General features: G+C 38.2%; 1 protein-coding gene across 5 annotated transcripts in view; it reads left to right on the top strand.

Moving 5' to 3' along the window:
• Positions 1–10,327, top strand: part of LOC124594971 (lysophosphatidylserine lipase ABHD12) — a 92,725-nt gene extending 82,398 nt beyond the window's left edge. For all 5 annotated transcript variants that reach the window (XM_047133495.1, XM_047133492.1, XM_047133496.1 and 2 more), the window contains one exon: positions 10,133–10,327. In XM_047133495.1, the coding sequence (XP_046989451.1) occupies positions 10,133–10,163 (31 nt within the window). In that variant the 3' untranslated portion in view covers positions 10,164–10,327. The remainder of the gene's footprint in view (positions 1–10,132) is intronic.
• Positions 10,328–18,543: the final 8,216 nt, after the last annotated feature.

Here is an 18,543-nt window from a genome sequence, read left to right as displayed (position 1 = left end):
CTGGCAATAGGAAGTGTTCTAAAACATTCTGGCGGTGCATGTTACGGAGTTACAGAAGAGACAGTGGTGGACGCCACACAAACGTTTCTCAGAAGCCCACGTAAGTCAATTCATCAAGCATCTAGGCAACTTGATGTACCTTGATCAACATTGCATCGTGTAGTTCACCAGCGTCGTCATGTGTGTGCTTACAAAGTGCAAATTCTGCAACATCTGATGCCGAACGACAAACAACACCAACAACAATTTGCTGTGGATATGCTGCAGCGTATTGATATGCATGCCAGCTTCCTGGAAAGATGTTTATTCTCAGATGAGGCAACCTTTCATGTATCAGGAAGGTTTAATAGGTGTAATGTTTAGATTTGGGGTTCGCAAAATCCGCACATTGTCATTGAACATGTTCCTGATAGCCCTAAACTAAACGTCTGGTGTGGGCTAATGCACAACAGGATTGTTGGACCGTTCTTCTTTGCGGCACAAACATTAAATGGGTCAGTATATCTAGACATGTTGGATCAGTTTGTGTACCCTCTGATACAAGACTTCCAACCCAACATCATTTTTCAACAAGATGGAGCTCTGCTGTATTGGTCAATGGCTGTTTGCAAGTTCCTGGATAGGAAATTTCCCAATCATTGGTTCGGATGCGGACAACCCATTGCCTGGCCACCACATTCATCTGACATTATGCGGCTTGATTTCTTCATTTAGGGATTCATGAAGGACCATGTGTATGCGATCAAAGTAGACAATGTTCCTACATTGCAACATCCTAAAACTAATGTGATTGCAACAATAACAGAGGAAATATTACAAAGAACTTGGCAAGAAATTGAATTAGTCTCAGTACTCTTCGTGCTACAAATGGTTCACATGTAGAGGTGTATTGATGGTAAATAAATAAATTCTTTGAGATGCTCCACTGTGTGGTGCAATTTTATATTTTTCCCCTGAATCTTTGAAAGCAGGGAAGTCTGAGTGGGACACCGTATATTGATGCCTCCAATGCTGAAAAACCTACCTCGCAGAAGTAGGATGTTGCTAAAGGTGTAAAAACTCAGAGCCATATTATTGACGTGTGGATACTCCAGCTTCAACAATCTCTGAAACTCAAGCTGTGATAAGAATATGAACTTCAGTTTCAATCTAGAGCATGAAGAAATACCAGTTAAATTGCTCTTGCTCTTCAGTTATAAGTTTTGATGGAAGTTCTGGGCTGAAAAGTATCTTTGATCCAGTTGTGTTGGTGAACTACTTGTGGAAATTAATTTTGAAACTGTTGAGCTCATTTAAATGATCCACAAACGTAGACCATAGTTACTCGCTCAGCTGAAAGTCAGTTTCTTTTAAAACCATGTTAAGAGCAGGAAAAATGTGAAGTGTATCTTTATCATCAGAATTTTTCTTCCAAAATAATAATTTCTGTCTGAAAGGTGTCAGTGTTGTTACGTTCAAGGGATACATCCAGTGAACTGAGTTTTTCAAAGATGTCACAAAGATACCCCAGCTTCAGAACAGTCACTGTGTATGAATTTTGCAGAACTCAAATGTTTCTCTTCAACAAGTCAAGATGAAAGTCCATTCCTGAGTTGCATACATCCTTTTCAAGACATTCTCATTTGAAAGCCAGAGAAAGTTACTGTAATAAATTGGGAACATATGCTAAGTCCCCATATCAAGGCATTTTTGTTGAAAACATCTCAAATTAAGTGGCCAACCTTTAATGAAGTTACTATTTTGATCACTGATTGAAGAACCTTATGAAGGACAAGGTGCATGCTTTTTGATACCAGTACTTCTCTGTGAATAAAACAGTGTTTCCATATAGCACAAGGAGTTTCTTTACTAATCAGAGCTTACAATCTGGTTTAATGACCTCCCATACTATGACCTCCATCAGCACACATACCTACAAAATTTTTCCACTTAATTTTGTTTTCTTCCATGAAATAATATAGTATCTCAAAGAAATTTATTGTTTTGGTTTCAAGAGTTATTTTGTTGCACAAAACAAGATCTTTATTAAATTTGTTGCCATGTATAAACCCCATGTAACAAATTAGATGTGCATCTTTGTGATTTTCTGTTGCCTCATCCAATTGAAAAGCAAAGTCACTATTACCTTTGATTTTTTTTCCAGTCAACTGGTCATTATTGTCATCAGCCATATAGAGTATTTGAAGACTAATCCCATTGTCCAACAAGGGCACATGCCCCCATTGCTTGACAGCCGACTCACCTGTCATAATAGATACCATGTACAGAGCAGCTGGTAAAATATGGTCTGTCATTGTGGTGTAAGGTTTCTTGGTCTTTGCTACATGGTAGGCAACTTTAAGATGGAAGAAGAGCACTTGAAGGAATTGTAGCTCTCTTAGTGGAAAGTGTTTTTTTAGTTTGTGGGAAAAATATTCTTTTGTTTTGTTTACCAAACTGTGTGGTTTTACTCCAAATGTTGTTTCACTTTATTAGGCAGCATGTTTTGAGTAAGTAGGACTTTGAAACAAATGACACACTATTGTGATACATTATTTCCAACAGTAGCACTTGTAAAACTGAAATTAAAGTAACTGCTGTCATGCTTCCTGCGTGTTTGACTATTCATGTCTTTATAATTTTATGTTATACTTAAGTATCATGTTTTGTACTAACATTTAAAAATTTGTCCATGCTGACAGAAGACAAATGATCGTTAAAAATGATAAACATTCAACAAAACTAGCCTTAAAATCAATTGTTACGTAATAAAAACAGATGAATCTCGTAATATGATTAAACTGACATCTACCAAACTGCCATAGTAACTACACTGTTTGTCAGCCCACTACATATCATTATTAATTTACACACTGTTCATTCACTCAGAAAGCAAATAATATCAGATTATCATTTTTATGAAACTCCTGCTGTAAGGTCGTGACATCCCTGAGAGCCATGACACACAGTTTGAAAACCTCCGCATTAGAGCCTTGAATACAACACTTATTCAAATCATCCCCATAGACTATTGGTTAAATTACTTTACTGGTGTGCTGGCAGTTGTGGTTTTGAATCCTGTCAACTGCGATCTTTTTCTTCCTCCTCCTTTTTTTATGCCTTTGTTGAAATGGGTGCAATCATCATTTTTGTTCAATTAATTATTTCAAACATTTGTTTCCCTAACCCTTCACCATACCATTTTAAACATTTTTTTCTCTCATTTTTTTACTTCAATTTATTCCTTTTTCATTTGGAATCTTTCTCTATATGACTTTAATAATATTTATTTATGTATAATAATATATAAAAGATTGATAATACCAACCTGTTGGTTAAAAGACAAGAGATGAAATGATCTATATATTGCTTGGGCCATGCTGACATTTTTTCCTTCATTACAAGATGGACATTGTTTGGGTGCTAATTTTCATTCAGAGACATAAAACATAGTTTTTTTCTCACACCATGGACAAAATAATGCAGAGGAAATTTAAATGATGAAAGGTTTTATAAATCAAGTGAAAATTGGTAATAGAAGAGTCTTGGATAACAGAAATAACTACTGCAATAACATGGACAAAAACAAAATGTATGAAATCAATACCTGAAAATAATTAAAAACTAAGAAAATGAAATGGACGAAAAATTAAAGTAAATTACAGAATTAATATGATGATTAAAAGTAGGAACACAAGGAAACACATGACCATAAAAAAGATACAATTTAGTGGGTCACATGGTGGCATCCACAAGAGTACAATGAAACTAGTTTACATGTCTCGAATACATTTAATAACTGATGGCCTGGAGGCCCGTGCAATGTCTTGTAAAGACGCTATCCATGTCAGATGTTGCTGATGTAGTGCTGTGCATGATGGTGGTCGGAGTCTGGGCTGTCCTTGGCAACTGCCAAGGGTAAATGTGAGTGTGCTGTTCGAATTTCTGTGCACCCTGTGCTTGCCCTAGTGGCCTGACCTGCATTTGCTGTGGGTGATAGGCATGACAATCGGTAGGCCACTGGCCGCTACACTGTTTATTCCTAACGGTGAGGGGGGGGGGGGGGGGAGACCAGATGCCACCATCCACAGTGCTGCGATTGAAGACACATCCATGGCTGTGTGTGTGTGGGGGGGGGGGGGGGGTGGCAGCAGCAGCAGCCAGCGGCCCAAGAACCCAGTCTGCCCAGACCGATACATAATAGACAGAGGTGAGTGAGACAAGGGCACCTCCACCACTCATAGACTCGGGGGCGAATGGTGGACAGGACCAATGATAGGAGGGCAGGACCCACTTGGACGTCAGAGTGCACACCAAGGGGCACCAGCACTGGCAGCAATTATGGTGAACTGGAGGGCAGAGGCTCTGGTGATGGAGAGCTGTCTTCCATCCCAACTGACTGTGGCACCTACTCAGCACAATGAGAGACACTAGCACTGGCCACAGGAAGCAAATCTGCCATTGGTGCTGATTAAGTCCAAACCACTTGGGTAGTCGGCCATGACATGGCCTGCTCGACCCCTAGAGTGGCCAGTGCCGACAAAGAGTGAGATGTCAGGCCCACAGCCACAGGAAGGGGTCGTCTACCCATCCTGGGAAGTGACTGGTTCTGGTGGTATTCAGCAAGTTGATCTTCAGTGTGGACCATGAAGGCATGGTAACTGCACTGTCTGTGGACAACTGCCAGAATCCATTGAGGACACCATCCAAACATCCTGGGCCAGACAGGTGTACAGGGCGTGAACATTGATTAAACCAGAGCAGCTGGAGACACCTGCCCAGCAGCAAGATGTTGAGCAGTGTCCATGCCTGATGGCCGTGCAGGAGCTCAGTGGGACTCTTGGCCCCAGTTAAGAGTTGTTCTGTAAGTGCTTCAAAGAAATGTGAGAGCCTCCTCAGCCATGAAATCTTCTACATACGTGCACATTTGTGTCTTAATTGTTCGAAGAAGTTGTTCTGCCTTGCTGTTTGACTGGATAGAAGGGAAACGCTGTGACATGGCAAATTCCATTGTGTGTAGAGAAGTTCTGGAGAGACTGTGCCATGAACTGAGGGCCATTGTCCAAAACCAGGATGCTGGGCAAGCCTTTTATGGAGAATATCTTCGACAGGGTCCTAACAGTCACACCTGCTGTCATAGATGGACATGACTGAAATAAGAAAAACAGAAAAAAGCATCAATTTCAAATAACCAGGAAGTGTCAAGGAAAAAGAAAAAAGGGACCAGTGAATGCAGCGTAGACTCTTTGCGAGAAACAGTGGGCGATGTTGCCTGCTGACACAAATGCTTATTGCAAGCCATGGCAATGTGTTCCACATCAAGATCGATGCCTGGCCAAAAATCTTGGCGGTGCACCAACAGTTTTGTGTGTGAGAGCCCCCAGAGTTCCTAAGATTATAAGCAGAGTACCTCATGCCACAGAGCCACTGGAACCATAACACAGGTAGTAAACTCTTTCATTGACAAGAGAACAGTGCCATCCAAAATGAGAGGTAACGGCACAATGCATAAAAATTCTACAGGGGGTTTGATGCTGAGTGTGCTGGGCCATCAGGCCACCTGTGTTGTATCATATGTACAAGCTGCCAGAGCGCTGAATCTGCCACCACAGCGGAGACAATATGGGAACTGGTGATGGGGAAGCCGTCCACCATGTGCTCACCTCTGTATCCAGTTGAAAACAAAGCAGTTCCTCCTGGTTGAACAAGAGGTTATGGCCAATGGGGAGCTGTGATAAGAGCATCTGCATGTGCCTGTTGAAACATAGGACGAAAATGTTTCTCGTAATTGTATCGGACAAGAACATAGCCCAACGCTGAATAAAATGAGTGACTTTGTCCGATAAGGACGCTGAAGGGCTAAACAGGGAAACCCAGGGCTTATGGTCGGTAATTAAATAAAATTTTGCACCATACAGGGGCACATGAAAATTTTTAAGGGATAGACAACAGCTTCTTTTTCCATCTGAGAATACAGTTGCTGAGCCAAGAGAATTGTTTCTGATACAAAGACAGTAGGTTGTTCTCTGACATCTGAATGGTAGTGGACCAGAACTTCTCCCACCTTGTACTTGGGCATGTCCGTAGCCAGGACCAGGTGTTTGCCAGATTGAAATGTTTGCAAGATGCGGCACAGAGCAAAGACTATCCTTAAAGCTGCACAAAAGCATGCTCAGAGGCTGCAGGCCGAAAACAGGAGCACTTTTCTGAAGCTACAGATACAAGTAGTAGATAGTAGTAGCCATCCTGGGAATGAGCTTGTGATAATGCTCCACTTTGTAAAGGAATGCCCGAAGTTCTTGTGGATTAGATGGAGAGGGAAATGCTGTAATGTCAGTGACAGGTTTTTCCATGGGGTCTACTCCATGCTAGGAATTTTCATGACCCAAATAAACAAAGGAAGTCTAGAAATTACATTTGAGACCTACGGAGTATAGAACAGTAAACAAAGAATGGACGTTACATAGGTGATCCTCCATGGTAGCACCTGTCATAACGATGTTCTTAAGATAGATAGTGCAGTGAGGCACAACTGTCAGACCGGTTAAGCAGAAAGTTGAAATATGGCAGGTGCATTAGTAACCCTAAACATTAGTCATTGATACCGATAGAGGCCAAACAGTGTGTTACCCACAAGGCAACTCTTTCAAAGCCTCATCCAGTGTAACCTTAAGGTAGGCTTTGACCAAGTCAGTTTTCGAAAAGAGTTAATCCCCAATCAACTCCAATGCCTATAACTGTTTTAACTCCTCATTACTTTACCAGTGAGTTATTTAACATTAAGCATGTAAATGAGAAAAAGTTTAGAAAAGCTTAGAAATTTTGTTTAAAGTTTGTTGGATGTCACTAAATGCTCTCATGATCAAATACTGGATGAGTGTGGTCTGGGTAATTTGTGCCCTGTTTTAAGCAAAAGCTCGTTTTTCACACATATAAATGTTTAATATGTTATATCTTCTGAACTGTGTGTCCTGTAGTTATATAATTTTGGAGGTAGAGTCAGTGGTATATGTGGATGATGTCTGCAAAAATGTTTTGTGAATAGAATTAGTAGTAAAGAAGTAATTCGAAATGTCATGCCTGATGCGGGCAGTTTTACTGCATGACTAGCAAAAATGTAGTAAACCATAAACTTCATTTTGTCAGGGGGAGGAGGGAGATTGAGTGTTCACAAGAAACATCCTGATTGAGGTATGAAATTGTGCGTAAAGTTCGTTGCACGCCACTATGTGCTCAAATTTGCAAATACTGGATGATTATAGTCTAGGTATTTGTGCGTGATGAGTTATGCTTTGTCAAAACATACACACAAATTCTAACTGCAATGCTTGACTTATTTTGTTAAATATTTAACATAAATTAAAACCCTTCATGTGTGACAGAATTTTAAATTTTTAAACCCAGTCAATAATTATGCAAAATACAGAAAATCAAATTTTTGTTGCCCCTGTAAGCTGTTAGTTAAGCAACCTTCAACTTGGTTTATGAAGTACGGCCAGGATAGCTGTTCAGTAATACAGAGTGTATTTTAGTGTCTTTCAAAGCCCAGTTACTATTTTGTTTGAGGTGTTGCTTACACTCAAACCTCCAGATGTGAGACTCTCAGATCGGTACCAAACATTGTATCTCGATAGAGAATGTACTAAACCACCGATTTAGTTCGTGCTGTGTGCTGTCATCCAGTAGAACATGCATAAATGGTAATTAAAAGTGTCACCAGAACTATGGAGCACAGGAAAAGTGTATATGTGAGTGTCTGTATTGTAGATCTCATGTGAGTGAGAAGGTAGAGTGTTCAAAACCCGCTGACGACAGTTGTTTAAACTGTTTACGCATGAAACTATTATATTGCATGGGAGAACATTTACCTGACATGTGAAAGGACTTTTCAGAGTTTGTAACAATGTTGTTTTGGCAGTCTGCTTTCGCTTCATTAGTTGAACATTATTATTGATCTTATCATTTTGTTTATTGTTAATTATTAATATTACTATTGCTACTGCACGTGTGGTGCAATTGTTTCTTTACTTTTGTGTTCTGATTGTATATTCTGTGAAACTACAAATGTACTCAATAGGTTTACTATTTTCAAAGAAACAAAGCAAAAGCAGATTGCCAAGGCAATATTGCTGTAATCTCCAAACAGCCCTTTTACGCATCGTTAACACATTGTCCCATGTAACAATTTCACAAACAATACACTAAAAAAAAAAATTGGTGTCGTCGGAGTTCGAATGCGGGACTCTTGGTATGAGGGTCTAACGCTTTACCAACTTCCCCACAGAAGCAGCAGTTGTTAGTTACCCACAGTAATGCTTTTGATATGCTCCATAGTTCTGGTATTACTTTTAATTAAAATTTACACCCTTTGCCCTTCCTGCTGGATGACAGAATGTAGGACTAAGTGAATAGGAGTTTGGTTGATACTCTACTGGCATATGATTGGTACCTATTTGAGTGTCTGACATCTGTAGGTTTGGCTGTTAGTACATTATTTAGTTTTCCATGATTTTTCTTTTTCATTTCTTTCTTGGGGTCTTGGTTTAAAAGTTAGGGTTATATGGAGTTGACATAGAATTATTGTAAAAATTAGATTTGTAATTGGCACCAACAGCCGAGAAGCTAACACAATGGTCCTACTGATGTGAGCAGAAAACAGAACTAAATTATTTACATGGTTTGTGATTATTTCATGTTATTAATGTCTTCTAAAGGTTTACTAATACTATTACATCTTATCAGAATATTCTCTTGTGACAGGAGGTAAATATTCCTTATTGTATATTTACTATCACAGCACTGTGCAATTCACACAGGACAAAGACTTTTTTTCCATTGTGTGCTCAGTTGGCAGTGTACATTTTGCTATTAGTGATAAAGTGACAATTTTCTACTTCTTTCTAGGCTGGATTATCATTGCCATAAAAAAGTAATTGTGTGACAAACTATGATAATCCAGTGATTAGAGAATGTCGAACCAGTTCGTTTGCCATCAACAGCTTCTTTTATGGTGTCACATTATTGTCAGTTCTCCTTTTCCTGGAAGATAGCCCCACCCCCCCTCCCCCATATGTGCATACAACTTTTGGAACAACATTGCCCACACAGTCCCATAGATAAATATGACACCTATCAAATGGATGAGTATAAAGCATACCGTAAGGGAGTGCATGCAGGTGTAATAGGTTTTGATTCCCAGGACATATGGGATACATTATTGCAGTTGGAGTCTGGAAGTGGTCTGAAAGACTTACAATCCAAGGCAGGAAGAATATGTAACATTCCTATGTGATTACTAAAATATCTGGGAGAAGTAGCAACCAAACAGTTATTTAGTTTATAGTGTAGAATCTATGACACTGGTGACATATCACGAGTTATTCAGAAGAATTTCATATGCACCATCTTAAACAAAGTAAGTATTGTATGAAAGTGAATTGTGGACAGTGGGAAAATTGGAAAAGAAGCGAATCAAAGTGTTTGAGATGAGTTAAAGCAGGATGTTGAAAATTGTGTGGCATGGTAAGAAAGTGAGATAAGAAATAAGGAGGTTCTATACAGAATCAGTGAGGAGGGAATGTGTGGAGAGGGAATGTGTGGAATGTTTAATTAGAAGAAGGGACAGAATAATAGTACAGATTTTGAAACATCAGAGAAAAACTTTTGTAGTACCACAGAGCAAACGGTGTATGAGAAGACAAATAATTGAAGATATTTGGTGCAAGTGCTATTGTGAGATGAAGAGACTGTCAGAGAGGACATCATGATGAGCCGCATCAAACTAGACCGAAGACACACCCTACATCCAGGGAGCAGGAGTGGGGAGGAGGAGTAGATGACTAAAGATTGACATTGTATAATGTAGGGTTCCTCTTGTTTAGTCTTCATTTAAAAGGATTTAATGTAACTTCTTCTTTATTACCTTACTGCTCATAGCCCAGTAGTTTTTGTGAGCTGTTTTCCAATCTACCTATTGTTCCTCTGTTCTGTCATTTCTTAATGGGGGTATTAAGTTTAGTTATTAATAAGAGTGCATTTTTGTCCCCTAGTGTTCATCAAATCCCAGTTTATCTACAAATACATTATGTGTTCTTTGATTATTATGTCTTTTATTTTGTTTATATTGTGCTTATTAATAATATTTTGTTTTCAGAAAATTTCTTGGCAGTATCTTGAAAAGTTAAAGTAATCTTTCAAACACAGAGGTGCCTTGTAAGTACTGCATTCTTGTATTCTCCGGAGTTTACATGTGAGGGGCAGTATTTTAGTGTCATTTGTTGTTACTACCTACCTTTTTGTGCTGTCAGTTTTTTTGTAAATAAAATCAACAAGTTTCTATAAAATTCTTTCACTTGAGTATATTTTATCAGAACTTTACAAAAGGTTGAGATATTTTAAATTCAGTGGTTAGTAGTGGAAGTTATTAACTACTACTAATATTTCAGGCCTATTAATTGAACAAGTATAAAGTTATCAGAAACATTGAAGAATGTAGTCTGTGTAAGGCTCTGCTTACATGATCTATTTAGTTTGTGGTAAGAGTATTAATGCTCTTGTAAGACTGTATCACGGAGAGAAAATGAAATAGATGTTGCTCATTTGCTAATTTTGGACCAGTGGTTAGTTGCGATAATTAACTACCATTTAAACATTGGTGTGTGTGTCAAATGAATGTGGTGTTAAATTATGTGGGTGATTATTCAAATATTTATCTAGTGATTAGATAATTTATTGGCCTTAGTTGTAAAGGAGGACAGCTTAAAACATTTATGTATATCTGCGGAGTAATTGAGTAGGTATCATGATGAAAGTATGCAGACTGTGGTGAATGGGAAAATGTCAACCCAAAGCATTATGTGTTTTGTATAATTAATGAAACTATTTTTTGAAAGGAACAAATGGCCTATTATAGGCGTAGCGGACCAAGCTCACTGTAAACATGTGTTAGGAATAATAAATTTACTGAAGTATGGCCATATTTTGTCCCCAGTGAATGAAGTATTGCACAAGTACTATTTGGTTAATGTAGTAGTTTGTGTGCTTATTTTTCTGCACGTTACATCGCCAGATTCCAACATACGTGTTGTGTGCTTTGATGGATTCTGTGCAGTTTGTAACAGAACCATGTATTGATTTTTCGTGTCTTCATTTGACTGTGAAGTTTCGTGACATAAAGTTTTGAAGAATTTAACTTCCAGTTTTATGTCTGGATATAAATGTGAACAAATCATTATTGTGTAAATTAAATGACATCTGTTAAAAGTTTGGTTGTCTGACAGAATGTGTTGCATATGCAGTTTAGTTGGCTGTTTGCGGCAATTACAGACAAAAAAGTTCATTTCATCTGTGAGAATTTCGCATTATATGCACATTGCTCTGGCAGCTCTTGCTTATTTACTTTTAGTGTTCATAGATATTAATTTTTTAATGTGATTTTGTTCTTGCCATTGCATTACAGAATTCCGTGGTAGATGTGCATAAAAAAGTGGTTCTACATGTTTCTTTCTGGTACATTTGTAAACATTCCATTTTAGTATCATTGCCCACACTGCATAGTACACTATGCCTGCTCAAAGTCTTTAGTGTATTTATTGCTATTCATTGCATTTGCACTGTTTTGCCATTACTTGTTTAGAGAAATTCTGTGTCATTTGTACATGTGAAAGTTCTCATTTTTAAGGTTGAGAAACCTGTTGGGGTCTCTTTATTTTGGAGTGTTTCTTTGACCTTCAAAATTTTTATTGAAGCATTATTATTGTTATTAGTCAACTACTTAAATGTATGTACTTTTGCTGTATGGTATTTAATTTTCTTGATGTACAGATATTTTGTTGAATGATGTGTGTCGTCTTTTGTTATTGCTGTCATAGCAGTTGAAGAAGTAGTATACAAGAATTTCTGCCAATGTTGCAACATTTTTCAACTTTACGCTTAGCTAAGAGAGAGGTATATATGTAGATATTGTTTTTGCATTTCTGTGATATGAGAAATAAATACAAAACAGTGGAGGAATATACCTGTACCTTTTGTTTTCATTGCCCCTTCTCTGCAGTTGAGTGGTCGTTGACCACAGTCTTCATAATTGGTAAGTATAAATTGTTACCAAAATTGATTTTAAAAGGACAATTACCATAAAGTCGTGTATTTTAACACAATAATTTCCTTGTTGAAAGACAAGATTAATTTTTTTGGGAAGAGATGAGTATTGGAATAAAAGTTACTGTGTGTGTGTGTGTGTGTGTGTGTGTGTGTGTGTGTGTGTGTGTGAGAGAGAGAGAGAGAGAGAGAGAGAGAGAGAGAGAGAGAGAGAGAGAGAGACAGACAGACATCCTCTCATTGATGAGGTCATAGGAGACAGCTTGCTAGGGAAGTGAATGAGCACTGTTACTTTCAAAGGAACCACTTGGGTTCTTCTTGTAGTAATTTATGGAATTTACGGGAACCCAATACAGGATTGCCAGATGGAGATTTTTACTCCACTTTTCTTTCGTTTGAATCCAGTGCATTAGCCACTGCATCACCATTCATGGTTGAGTCTTTGGAAGATCATCTCTAAATTCAGGAATTGCAGGAAGTTAATGTGTGTAGTTTGAAATATTTAGGAACTGTAGATACGGATATTTACAGATATCAGTTCCATAAGTGATCTGCTGGATTAACATCAAGTAAACCTAGCAGCAAAACCATTATTGAGATAATATAGGTTTGTTTTTCAGGTGGAATATCTTTTTATTTTACTGTTTGAAGAGATGTAAATGGCCCCCAGCGGTCTTGTAAGGTGACCACATACTACATCTACATCTACATGATTACTCTGAAATTCACATTTAAGTGCTTTGCAGAGGGTTCATCGAACCACAATCATACTATCTCCCTACCATTCCACTCCCGAACAGCGCACGGGAAAAACAAACACCTAAACCTTTCTGTTCGAGCTCTGATTTCTCTTATTTTATTTTGATGATCATTCCTACCTATGTAGGTTGGGCTCAACAAAATATTTTCGCATTCGGAAGAGAAAGTTGGTGACTGAAATTTCGTAAATAGATCTCGCCGCGACGAAAAACGTCTTTGCTTTAATGACTTCCATCCCAACTCGCGTATCATATCTGCCACACTCTCTCCCCTATTACGTGATAATACAAAACGAGCTGCCCTTTTTTGCACCCTTTCGATGTCCTCCGTCAATCTCACCTGGTAAGGATCCCACACCGTGCAGCAATATTCTAACAGAGGATGAATGAGTGTAGTGTAAGCTGTCTCTTTAGTGGACTTGTTGCATCTTCTAAGTGTCCTGCCAATGAAACGCAACCTTTGGCTCGCCTTCCCCACAGTATTATCAATGTGGTCTTTCCAACTGAAGTTGTTCGTAATTTTAACATCCAGGTACTTAGTTGAATTGACAGCCTTGAGAATTGTACTATTTATCGAGTAATCGAATTCCAACGGATTTCTTTTGGAACTCATGTGGATCACCTCACACTTTTCGTTATTTAACGTCAACTACCACCTGCCACACCATACAGCAATCTTTTCTAAATCGCTTTGCAACTGATACTGGTCTTCAGATGACCTTACTAGACGGTAAATTACAGCATCATCTGCGAACAACCTGAGAGAACTGCTCAGATTGTCACCCAGGTCATTTATATAGATCAGGAACAGCAGAGGTTCCAGGACGCTTCCCTGGGGAACACCTGATATCACTTCAGTTTTACTCGATGATTTGCCGTCTATTACTACGAACCGCGACCTTCCTGCCAGGAAATCACAAATCCAGTTGCACAACTGAGACGATTAAAAGTCGCTTGTGAGGAACGGTGTCAAAAACTTTCCGGAAATCTAGAAATATGGAATCAAGCTGCGTTGCACAAGAACTAATGATATATGTTGATTCCAGTGGAGTTTGTTAATGGCGTTAGAAATCATGAGCCCATAAAATGTGTTGTTAACAAGATTGATTCATTTCCTCACATACTTGCACTGTACGTAAATCTGACAGACTGTGCATGAATTTTTAGGTTGGGCCATTACTGAGCACATTTGTTACTGGTCTTTATTTCACAGTGGATATTACAGAGCTTAGAGCAGTCTTTCTAAAGTTGAGTTTTCACAGCTTCAGGGATAGTAGCCCATATATTTGACACCAATTGTATATGTTTTGCAGATGCATCTTTATTCTATTCAGAGCTTATTTCCAATCTCGCGAATCTTTATTTTAAACCAACATTCAGGTTCTAGAGTCAAAACATCAGCTAGATGTTTTTGTATCATGGGCACTGGCTGTAGCTTTAAAATGCTATTGGAATTGATAACCCCATTGTAATATTAGCCTGTTTTCAAGTATGGTTGGTTCTCCGTGAAAATAAGGATAAGTCCCATACTATTTCTAACCCAGCATTGGTTGGATACTGGGCACCAGGAAGGAAAGAAGCAAGAATACTTTTAATTTTCAAATTTTATAGTTCTTTAAAAATAATTTTCATGTTTTTGGTGATATCGTGTTTACAGAAATGCATGCTGTATAGTTGGGATGGTGAACAAATAGTTGGACACTAACCTACTCAGTAGAAAATGAATTGGTGCAGCTGTTAAACATTGAGCATATTGTCAAGATGGCTGTGGTTCAAAGAATTTTTTTAAATGATTTTTTAACAATGACGGAAATTCCTGGATGGAGCAATATGTGAAATAAGGCAACCACTCGCATATATAGAAGATTGAAGAATGGAGCACAGAAACAGATAACTGAAAACAACGTTTACACAAGCTTCCAAGCACTACCTCTTTTTCTTGCTGAAGTACACACAGACACACTCAGCCGCAAACTTCCATAGCAACTGCAAGACTTTTTTTACTGTGGCCGTGAGAGGGTGCTTTTTGATGTCTGCCTGTGTGTGTGTGTGTGTGTGTGTGTGTGTGTGTGTGTGTGTGTGTGTGTGTGTGTGTGTACTCAAAAACTAGTGTAAATGCCATTTGCTGTTATGTGTTTGTGCTCCATGCATTGATCCACTAAAGGTGAGTAGCTGTCCTTCCATTATTTTACATTTTTTATATGATTTACGGCACATAACAGAATTATTTCTCACATAAGTGTAAAAGTTATTTTGTTCCCCCTCATTCATTAAAAAATAAGTACTAACAACACCAGCATCCATGTGACATTAATATGTTGAGTGTCATACACATTATGATGGACATTTCAGTGCCAGGCCAATTCAGGATAACAAAACCTTATTTTATTCCATCCTTATGCAATACAGGAAAGAAAATGATCATGTACACAATTTACAAATTATTGAGTAGGTGGTTAGCATAGTGGTCATAGGTACGTAGAAATTTGTGACTAACAAGGTGGGCAGAACCATTTGTTGCAGCTTCTGCAGAGTGTGACTGTCTCCTTCACTCATTAGTGAAGTAGTTTTAGGTATTTCCTGAAATTTTAGTAATCTTCATTGGCTGCTAGTGCCTTGGAAACATCGTTCTTTAGTTGACACTTCAAAAAAAAGTTTTCTGTAATGTGTACCAAGAAGTTTTTTTATTCACATTTTGTTTCCACTTAATTTCTTATGCACTGTTGAATCATTTACCTCTCGGATGAGGAATTAGATGATGATTTTGTGATAGTATTGAACTTTTTTTTTTTTTTTTTTTTTTTGTGTAATGGCAAGAAGAAACTAGCCATTTGGTCTGGGGTGTCTACTCTTTGCTTATGGGTTGTGTAAAACAACTACTACTACTACTATAGTTTTTAGTTTTCATTTCCAGATCAGTCCTTACCTGATGGAAACATATGTGTTGTTGACAGAAAAAACAGTTCCCTTCTGTCCTTCCATTGTCCGTCATTTTCCATTGCCAGTGCCACCAGACGATTCTTCACCCACCTACTTCACTTTCTTTATGCTGTCTATAATTGTGGGAAGATGCCTTCTTTTCTCTTTCAGTGTTCACACCATATGTCTTCGTTTCAAGAAGCAGTTTTGTGAGAGGAGCTGTTGTATAATAGTTATGACACAATGCCTTTGCCAAATTCATAATTCATTCTTTCTGCTAAGTTTTCGGATGGAACATTTGTGCGGCATGTATAGGTCACTGTGCATAAAATATATGCAGTGCTATTATGGCTTGCCAGCTGGTCACTGTCTGGTATGGTCTGCAGTTTGCCTCGGAATCAGTAGGTGGCTTGCTGAACTAGAACTTTACGTGGTTCACTTGCATTGCGATGAGCGAAATAACCAATTCAGCTTTTAATGTAACAAGGGAGCCAATTTCAAGGACTTGATACTGTCATTTCCAATGCAATTTGGACTTCCTTGTATGACATTTCTTTAGTACTTGACTGTTCAGTGATATCTATTTATTCCACTGAAGGAGTTCCTTCAATTTCAGTTTAAGCTGAACATATGATATGTAGAACATCCATTTCATTCTTATAACATTATTGAGCAATGCCAGCAAGCTATACAGAATACTGTCTTTTTTTTTATCTTTCAGTTGGGTTATCAAACAGTTTCTTAACTTTTTTGTTACATTTGATCACTTTTTGTTCTTAAAGTCAAAGACCTCTGCACCTCCTGAAAAAAATCATTACTGCAGGTGACACTGGCCAATTTGTCACCTATTATCAATGAAATGTAATAAGTCAGATGTGTGATCACACCACATTTTTCCGCAGTATTAGAAATAGTATGATAGAGATACTGTCTTTAAATGAGCCACTTTGGTAGCTTCTGTTTACTGGGGATGGTGCTGGAAGAGCCCATGGAAGTAGGGTGCAAGAGCATTCTCGCATTGCTCATAATGCACATTCCTGCGTCAGCTGACTCTGTGTGGAATCTACTCTAAGTAGGGAACCAGTACCTCGACCACTTGTGTGTGCATACGTATTGGAAGAATAAAGATGTGTAGTTAATTGGACTACGACAATTTGTATTGATCACCTGCTTGCCCTCCATGACCCCACACCCCACCACCACTCATCTTGAATGAAATACTGTATAACGCCATATTTGTGTCTTTTACCTGAAATATACTGTAAAAATGATAGTTGGTCTCAAAATGGTACCATGATTTCATCTATAGCAACAGTAATCACCTGTACAGAATTTTATTTGTAAATTTTAAATATTTTCTTGAACTTTGCGGGGTTTTCACTTTTTGTGGGAGTAATATAAAGTTATTTCTGCTCATTATTGTAGACACAATGTTATTCTGGAACAGAACTTTTGTACTTCAACAATCTTATGCTGTTGGGTACATCTGCAGAAAAGTGCTGAAAAATCTACAGAGTTATTCAGAATTCATCTCTCCTCAATGCTTACTCCACACACTTCAATGTAAATAGTTGCCATCTAAAAACTGTGCAGCATATCTGTTGGTTTCTTTTACAATGAAACTGATGACTTCCTTTTTTCTTGACATCTCTTTCAAAAGCAAACCACAACATTCTCCAGTGACTGCAGACTGACTTCCATCTGCACAAGGACTACTGAACTTTTTACTGTTACCATCACATTTGTGTCATTTCCACTGTGATCACCATCAGTTGTTCACACACACCTTCATTGTCTGAATACCCTGGTAATCAAACTTCCTCAGTAATTCTATTATGAAAAGGAAAGTTGCTACTCACCATATAGCAGAGATGCTGAGTCACAGGTAGTCACATAGGCCTCTCTACAACTCAGCATCTCTGCTATATGGCGAGTAGCAACTTTCCTTTTCATAATATTGTTACATTCCTCACTAATTCTTCATCAGTGAAAACTGTATTTTACAATTTTTTAGTATTCCATTGTTTGATGGTGCAAGAACCATTTGAACTAAAACCATTTATATTATGCAGTAGAGTAGATGTCACTGTTCATAACTGAGCATACACTGATGAGTGAAAACATTATGTATAGCAGCTTAACACGGAAACCAAGCCCAAGTAGAGCTCGGTTCACAACTTTTTGTTAGAAAGATCGTCCTTGAGTATAGTTGGGGCCGCAATCTTTTCAACATGTGAGCCACCTGTCACTGTAAACCTGCTCATATTTTGTGCAAGAACGATGTACGGACATCTCACTGCTTGTACCTTGGCTGGTGCTGCCTTTTGTTGTCAATATCTAGAATTACTTCGAAAGAAACATTAGTAAACATAACAGCTGCTGTCTCTATTGGCTGAGCCAGTATGATCACAGTGACATAAATTCCTGCTTTGTTGAGTGAGAGAAATTTTGGAAGCTCGAGAGGAAGAAATTGCTCAACAACTCACATTGCCTTATGTCATCCATGTTGGACTGTTTTTTAAGGAAACTGTGGCTGTTTTACCCTGTACACTGGAACAGATTGTAAGTAACTCCATCACCACTTCAAATGTACAATCTGAGTGTCATATGATGATAACAGGCGCCTATTGTTATTATTATTATTGTTGTTATTATTATTAATTTTTTAGCAAAATGTAACCAAAACAGACAGCTAGCTGCATCCAGTTGGAACACATGTAACAAGATATCACTGTTTACCACCTGAAGACAATAGTACAAATTCTCTAAATGCGTCTTCGGAGAAAATAAA

This window comes from Schistocerca americana, chromosome 2 (assembly GCF_021461395.2).
Source record: "Schistocerca americana isolate TAMUIC-IGC-003095 chromosome 2, iqSchAmer2.1, whole genome shotgun sequence".
NCBI lineage: Eukaryota > Metazoa > Arthropoda > Insecta > Orthoptera > Acrididae > Schistocerca > Schistocerca americana.
Note: the sequence above shows the minus strand (reverse complement) of the source record. Positions and strands in the feature narration are given on the sequence as shown.